Raw genomic sequence first — 16,400 nt, forward strand, 5'->3', positions numbered from 1 at the left:
TTTATATTACTTAGTTGTTATTCTTTATTTGCTCACTTACTCCTTTTCCCCCACCCCAAAATGAGAATATATATATATGTGTGTGTGTGTGTGTGTGTGTGTGTGTGTGTGTGCATATATGTGTATGTGTGTAATGTGTGTATGTATGTATATATATATGTGTATATGTGTGTGTGTGTGTGTGTGTGTGTATATATATATGTGTGTGTGTGTGTGTGTGTGTGTGTGTGTGTGTGTATGTATATATAGGAGGAGTACACAGGGAAATCTTTTCTGTGTAATGGATTTGTTCACTGACTTTTATGAATACTGCATTGGGGGCCCTCAACTCACAAATAGGAGGGGTTATCCCCCACAGCTAGACATTTCCTCTAGCCCAATGCAAGGTCATTTACTAGAGACCTCAGCCTTGGAATCACACGTTCGTTGCCATTTTTGTTATTATTTGAGTTTCTTGGTTCTTATTTGTTCGATTAAGTTTTATTCTAATTTCAATGATACATTGACAGATAAATAAAGATGGCTAAGGACAAGGTAAAATTCATTTCTTTTAATGTAAATGGGCTATTAAATCCAATCAAACGTAAGAGAATTTTATCCAAATATATTTACAGGAAACTCATTTAAGTGATAATGAGCATAAAAAACTAAAGAGAATGGGCTTCACTAATCTGTTTTTCTCCTCATATAAATCAGGACATAGGAGAGGAGTTGCTATTCTTATCTCAAGTAAGCTAAATTTTGAAAAAATATTCGAAATGGGAGATAAAGGCGGCAGATATATTCTGGTAAGGGGGAATATAGATGGCAATTCAGTTACTCTATTGAATATACACGCACCCCTGGGAAGTGATATTGGTTTCTTTTAGAAAATTACTGATATTATGGTAACGGAAACAAAAGGTCTCCTGATATGTGGGGGAGACTTAAATTTACATTAAAACCAAACTTAGACTCTTCCAATAGAAAAACCCATGAAACAAAATCTTTACATAAGAAAGTTAATACACTTTTTGAGGATGGTGGTTTAACTGATATATGGAGGGACCTTTTCCCTGACAGAAGGGATTACACTCATTATTCTGCTCCACATTCTGTATATACAAGAATAGACTATTTCATAACATTTGGAAAAGACAAAGACAAAATAAACACCTGTGGAATTGGGACAATAGATGTAAGTGACCATGCACCTATATATTTATCTGTTGATTTTGACCTACAACCAAAGAATACTATTTGGAAACTAAATTCAAGTCTACTCAATGATCCATACTTTAAGGAACAAATTAAAAAAGAAATTGGTCTCTACTTAGAATTTAATGATAATGGAGAGGTTTCACTTCCCATTTTATGGGATACTCTGAAGGCGGTCTTAAGAGGGAAAATTATAGCGATATCATATAAGAAAAAATAAGAAATAAAACATTAGAGGAATTACAAAATAGGCTGAAGGAACTAGAGAAAAACACAAATTGAATTTGGGACAGGATACATTAGGGGAAATTAAAAGAATTAGGAATGAAATAAATAATTTGGCTACGCAAGAAATCAGGAAAAACTTAACGTTTCTGAAACAGAGACATTATGAAAATGGATCGAAATCTATGAAAATACTGGCGTGGAAACTGATAAAAAAGATAGCAGAAAATACAATTCACAGAATTAGGGACACAAGAACGAAAATGATAAAAAAATAAGCTAAGTGAAATTCAAGAAGCTTTTAAAGTGTTTTACAAAACTCTATATTCCAAAGTTCCAGGGGGAAGCAAAACCCAAATTGACACCTTCTTGAATTCTCTAGAGTTACCCACTTTAAGCAAAGAACAAAATAGAACGATGACTGCTGACATAACTAAAGTTGAATTAAAAGCTGCAATTAGTAGGCTTAAATTAAGCAAGTCACCAGGATCCGATGGGTATACAGCAGAGTGGTACAAAGAATTTAGAAATGAGTTAATTCCTGTTTTACTCTCCACACTGAACTGGGCTCTTAAAAAAGCCACAAATGCAACCCAGTTGGAAGGAAGTGATAATCTCAGATATACCGAAAGAAGGCAAGGATAAAATGGAATGCGGGTCATATAGACCAATATCCGTCCTTAATGTAGATTATAGGTTATTTACCTCCATCATGGCCAAACAATTAGAGCAGTTTCTAAATGATCAGACAGGTTTTATATGACAATGCCAGACTCAAGACAATGTACGAAGGACACTTCACATTATGGATTATATACAAAAAAATTAAATCGAAGCAATAGTGATAAGCGTGGACACTGAAAAAGCATTTGATTTGGTTAATTGGAATTTTCTTTACAGAGTTTTACATAGATTTGGTTTCCAAGACACAATTATTAAAACTATACAGACACTATATGACAATCCTACTGCTAGGATTAAAATCAATGGATATTTATCAAATAGTCTTACCCTAGAAAGGGGCACGAGACAGGGTAGTGCATGGTCACCACTACTCTTCGCATTATATCTGGAACCATTAGCTCAATACATCAGACAAGATGAAGATATCAGGGGAATTACTATTAAAGGGACAGAGCATAAATTGGCTTGTTATGCGGATGACATTTTGATCTATCTAGGGCAACCAACATACTCTTTACCTAAATTGGTGCAATCCTTTGAACAATATGGTCAATTATCAGGATACAAGATCAACATAGATAAAACCCAATTACTTTCATATTACTATAGCCCACCAAGAAAAATTGAAAGTAGATATCCCTGGGCATGGCACACAGAGTCTTTCAAATATTTGGGCATCATTATGCCAAAAGATTTGGCAAAATTATCAGATGTGTAATTATCAGCCTCTATATAAAAAAAATTAAGGAAGATGTGGCAAGATGGAACCTGATTCCTTTTTTCAGTCTCAGTTCAAGGATTGAGTCTATTAAAATGAATATACTGCCCAGACTGTTATATCTCTTTCAGACCCTATCAATAGAGATTAATCAAAATCAATTCAATGAATGGAACAAGATGTTATCAAGGTATATTTGGCAGGGTAAAAGTCCTAGAGTTTGTCTCAAAACTTTGCAATTAACAAAGGAAAAGGGGGGATGGGGCTTGCCTTCTCTTAAAGATTATTATTTTGCAGCACAGTTGAGAGCTGTGATATGTTTGTGCAACCCATCATATGACTCTCAATGGAAAAAACATTGAGGAGCGGGTACTTCCCATCCCCATACAAGCAATTTTGGCTGACAACAACCTGCAAAGGTACATAAATACTATTGGTAACCCATGGATGAAATTGACTCTTAAAATATGGAAAACCACTATAAAAGAATATAATCTAGAGGAAGATATTGCAATTCTTAAATGGTGTGCATATAACTCTGATTTTACACCAAATAAATTGGATGGTAGATTTAAGGACTGGACAGCTAAAGGAATAACAGTTCTTTGCAACATAATGAAAGAAGGAACACTGTTCAGTTTTGAAATGCTTGAAGAGAAACACTTATTAGAAAAACAAGATTTTTATCGGTATTTACAGATGCGACAATATGTTAATAAGACGCTTAAAAATGTAACCAAGGCAAATACATGCTTGATAGAGCTCTTTAGAAAAGCATATAATTCAGATAATGGTAGTAGAATCATTTCAAGCATGTATAAGGGGTTGTCAAATCTTAAAACACATTCGACTTCATACATTAAAACAAAATGGGAGAAGGAAGGAGGGATAATTATATCTGAGGAAGAAGGGACAATAATATGGAGGTATCAATGGAAGTGTACCAGTTCACAGAAATGGAGGGATTTTGGATGGAAAAACATGATAAGATATTTTATTACACCCTCACAGAAATCCCATTTTGATAGTAACCTCCCTGTTTGCTGGAGAAATTGTGGAAATCAAAATGCAAATCATTATCATATTTTTTGGGACTGCCCTGTTATCAAAAACTATTGGAGGGGGATATACAATACCCTACAAGACATCTTTAAATGTGAAATACCCTTGGAGAGTAAGACCATATATTTTGGGTATCTACCTCAAGTATGGTTGAAAAGAGATAAATATTTAATGAATATACTGTTGGTGGCTGGTAAAAAGATTCTTACTAGGAAATGGTTATCACAGGGGAGTCCAACTTTAAATACATGGATGGAAATTACAATGGACATTTACTAAATGGAGAAGATAACAGCATCTGTTAATCATAAGCTGGAACAATTTGATTCATACTGGGAAAAATGGTTTAACTACATAATGCTTCATAGGCCTGAGTTTATTCTCACAAATCAATGAATCTGTTGTAAAAAAAAAGATCACTCCCTACTTGTACATAGTTTTTTCCTTTTGCTTTTTTTTTCTTTCCACTCTTTGCTATAAGTGTATACTCCAGATAAATACTTCGTGGAGATTTGTGATATATATGTTTATATGTACAATGTCTGAAATACATCTTATGGAAATGTTTGTTTGATGAACTTCAATAAAAAAATAAATCACAAAAAATTAAGAGACACTTACTTAGGTATGTAAATGTGAGGAAAGTGGAAGGATGTGGACATTGTGTAAGCAGATGAAATTGGTTTAGCTAGTCATTTCATTACTAATCAAATTGGTTTGGCACAAGGGCCTGTTTCTGTACTGCGCTGTTCTCAATCTGTCAAATAATGGGTGTGTTTGTGAACTCAACAGGTTTGTTTGGCTTTTTCCACAGGGAGTTTTGATGGACAGGGAGATGCACTGCACAACGCGCTGAAGCGGAAAAAAGGCTTGCTCCAAAAACTAAGGGTATGGTCAAAGCAGAGAATGCTTTATGGAGAGGATTGACAATGGGAGGGAAGAGCTAGCAAACCATTACTTAAAGTGTTATTTTACCATTGCACATACTGTATGTACACACAGGTAAGGATTCACAGAATGGGAATGCATATGGGAACTTGGGGAAGAGGGAACATACCAGTAGGTTCATCTGAAAAGGCTCTACAATCCGATCATCATTGTTATACTCTGCACCCTTTGGGCCCCTTATCTCAGAAAGGATTGCCACATCCTGGTCGGAGGCATGTATATAACTCCCATTAGGGTCCTTTCACCCTTGCAGTTTCTTAACTCTACCCACAAGAATTCCGCATCTTCTGACCCTTTGTCACCTCTTTCTAAAGATTTGATTTTATTTTTTTACCAGCAGAGTCACTCCTTCTCCTCTGCCTACCTGCCTGTCCTTTCGATAGATTGCATATCCTTGAAAACTAAGCTCCCAACTACAATTGTCTTTCAGCCATGGCTCTGTCGTACTTGCTAATCTCCAACTGCGCTGCAAGATCATCTACCAAAGTCTAAGCATTTGGTTTCATTTTTTTTAACCAACAGATCCACACCACCTTCTCTGCCTACCAGTCTGTCCTTTCAATACAATGTGTATCCCTGCATGATAAGCTCCCAACTGAGATCTTCTTTCAGCCACGACTTGGTGATGCCCACAAAGTCATACCTGCCAATCTCTAACTGTGATACAAGATCATCTGCTTATTCTGTATACTGTGTCCAACGTTCCCTCTAGTTCATGTTACAGACCAACCATTGCTCTGAACAGGAAATTTCCACACGGTCTCAAAACTGCATGGCACTTTAAGTGTTTTTTTTGTAACTTGCACACTGTGAATATTTAGAATGAAAACTGAAAAATCAGGTACTTTAGATTTTATTAAGTGAAGGGTATAATGAAATACAGTACACCGAAGAGAATCTTTTCACGTTTTGTAAACTTTTTCTCGTCTGTCTTTATTCCAGCTGCGCAGTAACAAAGGTTAAGTGCATGGTAGCACATCAGTTACTGCGCAGCCACACACACGCACAGCTTAGAAGGAACAGTGTGACTCTGTGTATTCAAATATAACATCTTCAGTCCTGTATTTATCAACATTTTCAATTTTGTCCTCATGTTACACTTCAACTCATCCCACTGACTGCAATTTTTCCCTCTCATCTGCCTGTTTTTCCTCACAGTCTCACTACACACTGTATCTACTTCTATGCCAACTTCCCCATCCTCAGCCCTATCACTCTGCCAAATCAGTTTAAACCTTCCCCAGCAGATCTAGCAAACTTGCCCATGATATTGGTGCCGCTCAAGTTCAGGTGTAATCCATTCTCTTTTACAGGTCTTACCTTCCCCAGAAGAGATCCCAATGGTTCAGAAATCTGAAACCCTGTCACCTGCACTAATTCCTCAGCCATGAATTCATCTGCCAAATTATCCTATTCTTACCCTAAATGGTGTGTGGCACAGGCACCAATCCAGAGATTATTGCCATTGAAGTCCTAACTTTCTACCAACTCCCTATATTCTCTCTTCAGGACCTTCTTCATTTTCCTACCCATCTTGTTGGTACCAGAATGTACCATAACTTCCAGCTGTTCAGCCTTCCCCTTTAGAATGCTGTGGACCTGATCTGAGACATCCCTGACCCTGGCACCAGGAAGCAACATACTATCTGGGTGTCTCTTTCATGTCCACAGAACCTCCTGCCTGCTCCTTTAACAATGGAATCTCCTAATACTTCGACACTCCTCTCCCTCCTTCCCTTCTGAGCCACAGAGCCAGACTCGGTGCCAAAGACCTCCCATCGGTATCCAGTTGCTGACGATCATCCAGTTGCAGCTCCAGTTCCTTAACATTGCCTCTAAGGAGCTGCAACTCGATGCATTTTGTGTAGATGTAGTTATCAGAGAGACCAGAGATCTCCCAGAGTTCCCACATCCCCCAAAAGGAACATACCAGTAATCCTGGGTCCATTCTCAGTTGCTAGCTCTGTACTATAATAGACAAAGAAAGAAAAACTTACTGGAAGCTTACTTAGAGCCTCCACCTGTTCTTGGTGAAGCCTGTTTAAATCCAATTGCCTGCCATGGTCCAATAAATTACAGTCATGGTTCGACAATTTTAAAATGATCACTGCATAAATAATTCTGCCTTAATATGTAAGCATTGGTAGGTTGTCGTTATATTCATAGCCTTCTACATTGGGGCGTGGTGTGCGTAACTTTTTATGCAAATCATGATTCATTCCAAACTTCTCAAGAGGAAACACATTTAATTCTATTGCATGTTCTTTTTGAAGTTCAAAGTAAATATTAGCAAAGTTAGTATATACTATCCTGAAATTCATTTTCTTTTGGGCATTCACAGTAGAACGGAGAAATACAATAGAATCAATGAAAAGCCACACACAAACAAAGACTGACAGACAATCAATGTGCAGGAGAAGACAAATATGGAATTTTAGAAAATAATAAATAAATAAGCAAATAAATATGAGAACATGAGTTGCTGACTCATTGAAAGTGGGCCCTTACGTAGTAGAATCGGTTCGGAGTTGTGAGTGAAGTTATCCATGCTGGTTCAGGAGCCTGATGATTGAGGGGTAATAACTGTTCCTGAACCTGTGGGGTGGGACCTAAGGCTCCTTTACCTCCTGCCCAATGGCAGCAGTGAGAAAAGAGCATTCCCCATTCCCATTCTGATATGTCTATCCATGGCCTCCTCTACTATCAAGATGAAGCCACACTCAGGTTGGAGGAACAAAACCTTATATACCGGCTGGGTAGCCTCCAACCTGATGGCATGAACATTGACTTCTCTAACTTCCGTTAATGCCCCTCCTCCCCTTCTTACCCCATCCCTGATATATTTAGTTTTTTTTCTCTCTCTGCCCATCACTCTGCCAGTTCTCCATCTCTCTCTGGTGCTCCCCTCCCCCTTTCTTTCTCCCTAGGCCTCCCATCCCATGATCCTTTCCCTTGTCCAGCTCTGTATCCCTTTTGCCAGTCACCTTTCTAGCTCTCAGCTTCACCCCACCCCCTCCGATCTTCTCCTATCATTTCACATTTTCCACTCCCCCTCCTACTTTCAAATCTCTTACTATCTTTCCTTTCAGTTAGTCCTGACAAAGGGTCTCAGATGCTGCCTGGCCTGCTGCGTTCCACCAGCATTATGTTGTGTGTTGCTTGAATTTCCAGCATCTGCAGATTTCCTTGTGTTTGCCGAGAAAAGAGCATGGCCTGGATGGTGGGAGTCTTTGCTGATGGATGCTGCTTTCTTGTGATTGTGCTCCTTGTAGATGCGCTCAGTGGTGAGGAGGGCTTGGCCTGTGCTAAATGGTTAACTGAATCGAGAGAGAGAGGTTTTGGGATGAGCAGATCAGGGTCTGTCAAGCATCTCATGGAGTATTGAACACGTTGCCCTCAGCCTCAGGATGCTTATGCAAACTGATTTACCTCAGGTAGCAGTGTTTCTGTGAGAGTGCTTAAGCATAGTTTCATAACCAGGGAAAGAAGTATGTTGTACAGTGCCAGGCCTTTGCACTCCTAGACTTGTAATACAGAGAACATCTAGTCTGAAAAGTTAAGTTTAAAAAAGTTGTTTCTGTCACTAAAGTTGATCAGTTGTTCACTCATCTCCTTCAGGAAAGTGACCCCAGTGTCCTTACTGGACCTTGCACTATGACTCTGGCTTCACACTAATTTGGTCAGCCTCTCAAATGATGGAGCAAGCCAATCATATACACTCAGTGGCCACTTTATTATGTACCTCATATCCCTAATAAAGCGGTAACTGAGTGTGTGTTCATGCTCTTCAGCTGTTGTGGCCCATCCACATCAAGGTTCGACATGTTGTTTATTCAGGGATGCTCTTCTGCACACCATCGTTGTGCTCATCTCTGACCTCTCTCACTAACAAGGCATTTTTGTCCACAGATCTGGATTTTTATTGTTTTTCACACCTTTTTCTGTAAACTCTAGAGACTGCTGTGAGTGAAAACCCCAGGAGATCAGCAGTTTCTGAGATACTCAAACCACCCTGTCTGGCACCAGCAATCATCCCATGGTCAAAGTCGCTTAGATCACATTTCTGCCCCACTCTGATGTTTGGTCTGAACAACATCTGAACTGCTTGACCATGACTGCATGCTTTTATGCAGCGAGTTGCTTCCATATGATTGGCTGATTAGATTGTTGCATTAATGAGCAGGTGTACCTAGTAGGGTAGCTAAAGAGTGTGTACCGAGGTACAGTGACGGAGTTGTCTGGCACACTGTCTGTGCAGATCAATCCATCACAACAACACACTGAGGCTGTGCAAGTTAAAACAATAACAGAACACCGAATAAAGTGTTGCAGTTATGGAGAAAGCATAGAGCAGACAGATAATAAAGTGCAAGATCATAACAAGGTACATTCTGAGCTCAGAGTTCATTTCTCATACTAGGGAACTATTCAATAGTCATATAACAGTGGGGTAGAAGCTGTCCTTGTACCTGGTGGTGAGAGCTTTCAGGCTTTTGTATCTTCTGCCCATGGTGGGGGGGGGGGGGTAAGTGAGAATGTCTGGGGTGGGAGAGGTCTTTGATTTTGCTGCTTTGATGACAAAGCAAGAAGTGTAGACAGAGGTCCCTTGGCCTTACGGATGTCCAATTTAGTGTAGCTCGCACAAGGTGGAGAGACAGACAGAATGGATTTAGAGTTATAAAGTTTTGGAGCTATCCACATGGAAACAGGCCCTTTGGCCCAATTTGGGGATGCTGACTGAATTGCCTCTCCTAGCTAGAGTCATAGAACACTGCAGCACAGAAATGGGCCCTTTGGTCTATCTAGCCTGTGCCAAATTATTAAACTGCATAGTCCCATCGACCTGCACCCTATTTGCCCGAGATTGACCCGTATCTCTCTAAACCTTTCCTATCAATGTAACTGTCCAATGTTGTAATAATTGCACTCACCTGTACCTTTTCCCATGGGAGCCTGTCCCACGTGTTTGCCACCCTCCGGCACCTGCCCATCGGCTCCCTTTCCAGCCTTTCCCTTCTCAATTTAAACCAATATCCACTGGTTTCAGACTCTCTCACCCTGGGGAGAAGACTTTGGCTATCTGGGACAGCATGGTAGTGTGGTGATTAGCATAGTGCTTTACAGTGCCAGTGACCCAGGTTTGATTCCCACCACTGTCTGAAAGGAGTTTATAGGATCTCCCTGCGACCACATGGGTTTCCTCCAGGTGCTCCAGTTTCCCCCCACTCTCAAAGATGTACAGGTTAGTAGGTTAATTGGTCACATGGGTGAAATTGGTCGCATGAGTGTAATTGGTCACATGGGTGTTATTGGTCACCTGGGTGTAATTGGACAATGCGGGCTTGTTGGGCCAGAAGAGCCTGTTATGTGCTTTATCTCTAAATTTAAAATAATTATCTTATGAATTTCTATCTCACTCTTGAACCTCCTATGCTCCAACCATCCTAGCCTAACTTTTCCCTCCTTTTAACTTAAGCCTGCTAGTCCCAGTAAACATCCTTATAAATCTTTTCAAATCCTCTCCGGTTTAGTGACAAACCTTCCTCCAGCACGGTGACCAAAACTGTATACATTACTCCAAATGAGGCTTTGCCAATAATATCCTGTATTGTTGTAACAGGATGACCCAGCTCCTGTGTTCAATGCCCTGGCTGCTGCAAAGCCACAAGCTGTAATTCTGCCACATAGAACCCAAGAGGTTCAGTTGTCATTCAACCGTCCATGAATACCTGAGAATACAGCCAAATGAAACAGTCAAGGTGCAAAACGCAGTACCAGCAGTCATTCACAGCACAAAGTACACGTCACACATATAAGATAGCAGTAAAATACAGTTCAAGTCCCTGAGTCCATGAATGTTACAGCAGTCTATAGTCTTATCTTCTGTTGAGTGAACACCGGAGGCAGCACCAACTCCAGCATGGAGCCTGTGCCACACCACCTCCGACACCTCTCTCCTGGGCGGCAGCAAACAGGCGACACCGCAGCTTGAGGCTTAGTCCCTGCTGTGACTGAGGCCACGCAATGTCCCCGCTATTCTCCAGTAAAGCAGTCAATCAGTCTTGCAGCATTGTCCATCAGGGTCTTGCGATCACAAGAAAAGTGACGAAGGCAATCACTCGCCATTATGCCTTCGCCTTCACACAGTGACGCCTTTCTGATGCAAGAAGCGGCACCATCCACACCAAATCCAGCTCCTTCAGTTTCTCCACCAACTCGCTGATGGGTTAAACCTGCAGTACTTTTTCTTAATACCCAGCAGGGTCTGTAACCATAACAAATACATTCAAAAAAGACAATAACACCTTTGTTTGGCCCCGTAGAAGCCGTTGCTTCTGAGTGCGCTGCTATTTTACAGAAGTCCAGAGACCTACAAATTCCCTGTTTCTTTCTGTTAATGCACAAAGCAAGTAGAAACTGAATATAAATTAATGAATTCAGCAATACCGGCAAGTGACTACTGTGAATACATTCTAGTTAGCACATTGTTGTCCGGCCGTGTCCTTTATAAAACCATCAATAGTATTTATAACAACACACAAGATGTCGGAGCATCTTACAGGTCAGGCAGCATCTGTGGAAGAAAATGAACAGTCATTGTTTAGAGTTGAGACTCTGTTTAAATAGCATTTGAAGCCTCATATGTAGTCAAATCTTCAAAAGAATATCAGTAATAGCCTCAGATACGCCTGGGCTTGAAACTTAAGAAAGGCAAAATGAGATTTAAAGTGCTTCCCCAGAGTACACCTGTGGCATATCCACCTCTGGTGTATGGAAACTCAGATCATGGCTGCATTTCTGACTTGTGAACTGCTTGGGTGATGAATAGTTCTCAGGATCAGAACACTGCCGTAACCTGGGCAGGACCTGTATCTCAGATTACCTGCTTCAGCATTATTTCAGTGATCATTTTTGTTTCCAGTCTGCCAGCTACCCCACAGTCCTGAAATATATTTTAGAGTTTGAGCTTAGCGTTTCAGTTCTTCCTCCACCAGTCTAGAAGTGAATTGTTCGAAGCAGTGTGGAGGTGCCCCAATAGTTTTGGAATGGACTAAACCAATATGCCTACCAAATGCTAGATTTCTTTCTGTTAATACATGAAACTGGTAGAAACTGAATACAAGTTAATGAATTCTGCAGTTCTGGCAAGTTGCTACTGTGAAATTTGACTTCTTATAAACCTGATGTACATGTTACAATCAGGTGATTTAATAGAATATTGTTTGTTTGGTATGTAAAGGCTTGGAAAAGGAATATATTTACACTCAGTGGCCACTTAATTAGGTATTTCCTGTAACTAATAAAGTGGAAACTGTGTGAGTGTCTGTGGTCTTCTGCTGCTGTAGCCCATCCACTTCAAGGTTCGATGTGTTTTGCATTCAGAGATGCTCCTCTGCGCATGACTGTTGTAACACGTGGTTATTTGAGTTCCTGTCACCTCCTTCTCAGCTTGAATCAGTCTGGACATTCTCCCCTGACCTCTCTCATTAACAAGGCAATTTTTGCCCAAAGAACTGCCGCTCATGGAAGGTTTTTGTTTCATTCTCTGTAAACTCTAACGACTGTTGTATGTGAAAATCCCAGGAGTTTCTGAGATACTCAATCCACCCTGTCTGGCACCAAACAATCATTCCATGGTCAAAGTCAGTTAGATCACATTTCTTCCCCATTCTGATGTTTGGTCTGAGCAACAACTGAACCTCATGACCTTGTCTGCATGCTTTTGCATTGAGCTCCTGCCACACAATTGGCTGATTTGATATTTGTGTCAACGAGCAGGTGTACAGGCGAACCTAATAAAGTGGTCTCTCAGTGAATGTGGCCACCAGTGAGCAGTTGTTTCATCTGACAGATTACCAGATATTCTTCAGTTAATGGTTTTAACCAAGGCTCCTTTGTGACCTCAGTACAACTTGATATCTGTAAATTTCATACAAGTACCAGCAGCCTCCATTCCAACCTGTCTCAAACACCACATCTTCTGACACAATATTATTATGCCTATCCACCAAAGACACAGTCCCTTCCAGTGGCGGGAGCAATGGCATTAAATGCTAACAGCAGGCTTTTCAGTACAAAATGACCCCTGGGGCCGTGGTGTGGATAAAACACACGAAATAGAGGAGGAACTGAGCAGATCAAGCAATGTCTATGGAGAAGAATAGAGTCAACAGTTCAGGGCAAGACCCTTCATCAGGACTGGAAAGGAAGGGGGAAGAATCCTCAGTAAGAAGGTGGAGGGAGGGGAAAGAGTACAAACTAGAAGGTGTTAGGTGAAGCCAGGTGAGGGGGTAGGCATGTGGATATGGGAGAGGGGATGAAGTGAGAAGCTGGGAGGTGATAAGTCAAAAAAGTAAAGGGCTGAAGAAGAAGGGATCTGAGAGGACCATGAGAAAGAGGAGGTGCACCAGAGGATGATAGGCAGGTGAGGAGAAGCCAACATGTATGAGGGGAGCAAGAATGGGAATGGAAAGGGATAGAAAAAGGAGAGGGGGAGAAATTTTCAGAAGCTGGAGAAATCGATGTTCTTGCTGACAGTAGAGGCTACCCTGATGGAATGAGAGGTGTTGCTTCTCCAACCTGAGAGTGGCCTCATTGTGGCAGTAGAGGAGGCCGTGTGTTGTTTCTATGGCCTAGCACAATGATCACGCCTGTCTTTTCGGGAAAAAAAGGGAGATAAAGTCAGATAAAGATTTTGCTATGGAGGAACTATGCAGAGTAGAAATAAAAAATAGCATTAACACCAATGGACGTATTCTGGTCAGATTTTCTCAATCCCCTTATTAAATCGGGGCTCAGCAGTTGCCTCATGGGTGAGTGAATGGCTAATCTGTAGGAGCAGGGATGTTCTATGTCCACACCCATCCTGTCTTGAGTTAGGTAATCTTCGACGGCCCAGCACAATTACACTAGAAGAGGACATTTGCCATTCCGTATCTATGCAAGGTCTTTTATGGAGCTTTCCTTGCTCTTTCTCTATATGCCTGTAAATTAGACTATAATTTATAGGAGCAGGAATAGGCCATTCAGCCCATCCAGTCTGCTGCACCAGTCCATCATGGCTGATTTTTCTCAAACCCATTCTTCAGCTTTCTTCCTGTAACCCATAACCCCCTTACCAATGAAAAACCTATCAATCTCTGCCTTAAACACATCCAATGACTTTGCTTCTACAGTCTTCTGTGGCAATGAATTCCACCGATTCACCACTCTCTGGCTGACAAAACTCCCTCATTTCTTTGTTTTAATTGAATGCCCCTTTATTCTGAAGCTGATATGTTTAGATCAGAGACTCTCCTATTAACTCAAAGCTAAATTTATTATCAAATTACGTAAACGTCATCATATACTACCTTGAGATTCATTTTCTTGCAGGCATTCATAGTAGGGCAAATACCTTCAACAAAATCAATGAAAGGCTGGCAAACAACCAATGTGCAAAATAAGACAAACTGTGCAAAAAGTAAAAAATAATCCTGAGAACGTGAGTTGTAGACTCCTTGAAAGTGAGTCCTTAAGTTGTGGAATCGGTTCAGAGTTGAAGTGAGCAAAGTTATCCGCACTGGCTCGGGAGCCTGACGGTTGAAGAGTAATAACAGTTCCTGAACCTGGTGGTGTGGGACCTGGGGCTACTGTACCTCTTCCCCGATGGCAGCAATGAGAAGAGAGCATGACCTGGATGGTGGGGGTTTTTGATGATGGAAACATCATCTTCATGTCCACTCTATCCAGGCCTTTGAGTAATCCGGTAGGTTTCAAGGAAATGTTTTTTTTCTTCATCCAATTGCCTTTAAAAAGTTGCTGTTGAACCTGATCCTACTGCCTCACTGCCTTAGAGCAGTTTATTCAAACTGTAGAAGAAAAGGGGGGAAAAAACAAAAGAGAACTTGGTGTAATACTTCTTTCAGTCTATAATCCTTGGGCTCGGTTACCTGCAGCCCGTGACCTGTAGGCACATTCCATTCTGCATGAAGCTAATATTTCAAGGACAATGTTTGTTTGTTGGCCAGGGAGGGAAAGCTATTGTTTTAGGATTTTGGATTGTGCCTAGCAACCGCAGTACACTGAGAACACTCGGAATCACGGCTGCAGTTTTCTGCTCACGAGCCTCCATGTTCCCACACAAGCTGAAAGTGCAGCTGTATGAAATAGCAAGAGGCAGAGACTGAAGCGCACACACACAGAACAGGCTCAGCCACTGTGACAGTCCAAGGTTATCTTTTCAGGAGCAGCACATGCTGGATGAGTCCTCCAGGCCCCACACCTGGGGAGGGACCCGGAGACGATACCCTCGCCTGGAACCCATTCAGCAGGCACCACCGATTCATGTCTACCACCAGCCTCCGCCGGAGCAGCCTCGGATTATCCAACACCCGGTAAGCCTTAGGGGAGAGACTGTTTACATCATTAGAAAGTCAGTAAGGAAAATTAAGAAATGGCTCAAAGGGCTACCCCTTTATTACAAAAAAACTAATCTTTTGATGTTGAGCATCTTGGGGTCCAAGTCCATAGCTTCCTAAAAGCGATTACACAAGTTGAAAGGCTGGTAAAGATACTTCCCTTTATTATTTGAGGAACTGAGTTTAAAGGGCAGGGGAAGTTATGTTGCAGTTTTATAAAACTCTAGTTATAATAATAAGTACTTTATTGATCCAGAGTGGGAAATTCTCTTGTTACAGCAGCAACATTTAAAAACTAATACACTGGTGTGCAGACCTAACTAATAATAAAGTAACAGAATAATAATATACACAATAATAATTTACCAATGTACAATAATAAAGTACTAAATAGTATTGTATTCAGTTCTGCTTGCCCCTTTATAAGAAGGATGTGAAGGCTTTGGAGGGGTTTACTAGGATGCTGCCTGTATTACAGAGCTTGCACTTTTTGGAGCGGTTGGACAAAACTGAGCTGTCTTCTCTGGCGTGGTGGAGAATGAAGGAGACGTGATTAAAGTTGTAACATTTTGAAAGGCGTGGATAAAGCAGACAGCCATATCTTCTGCCCACAATTGAATTGTGTAACACTAGAGGGCATGCATTTATTCTAAGGGGATGTGGAAGGAAGAGGTGTGAGGTTTTTACACAGGGAGTGGGAGGTGGCTGAAATCTGCTGCTGGGATGGTAGTAGAGGAAGATAGGATAGAGGAGGCATGTGAGAGGCTCTCATGGATATGCAGAGATGAAGGGGATAAGGACCTTGTGCAGTCAGAGGGATCAGGTGTCATTAGCATAACCTTGGGGGCTGCAGGACCTGTTTTATGAGCCACATGCTTGAAGGGTGAAAATTAGAAACTGCTGAAAAAATTGTTTGGCTACCCTCAAACAACCTAGTTTCCACCCTAGGGATAGTATGGTGAACTAAAAAAGGACGCAAGATCAAATTTAACCAGATTGATTGAGAACCTGTTGCCTGCAGGACTGAAAGTAATTTAGATTCCTTACCTGTGCAGATTATTGCTGATGCTACCAATTTAACCCACCTGTACTGATTGCATTCGTCATTCTTTTACTCAGCTATTGCCCTGGCTGACCTCAATCTCCACGTACATATAAATAAAGCT

At 41.0% G+C, this 16,400-nt stretch overlaps 1 protein-coding gene across 5 annotated transcripts in view; it reads left to right on the forward strand.

The window, feature by feature from the left end:
* The window catches only part of zgc:112416 (uncharacterized protein LOC550509 homolog), a 92,715-nt gene that overhangs the window by 38,793 nt on the left and 37,522 nt on the right, over positions 1–16,400 (forward strand). For all 5 annotated transcript variants that reach the window (XM_059967408.1, XM_059967407.1, XM_059967406.1 and 2 more), the window contains exons 3-4: positions 4,701–4,774; positions 15,061–15,210. In XM_059967408.1, the coding sequence (XP_059823391.1) occupies positions 4,701–4,774; positions 15,061–15,210 (224 nt within the window). The remainder of the gene's footprint in view (positions 1–4,700; positions 4,775–15,060; positions 15,211–16,400) is intronic.

This window comes from Hypanus sabinus, chromosome 4 (genome assembly GCF_030144855.1).
Source record: "Hypanus sabinus isolate sHypSab1 chromosome 4, sHypSab1.hap1, whole genome shotgun sequence".
NCBI lineage: Eukaryota > Metazoa > Chordata > Chondrichthyes > Myliobatiformes > Dasyatidae > Hypanus > Hypanus sabinus.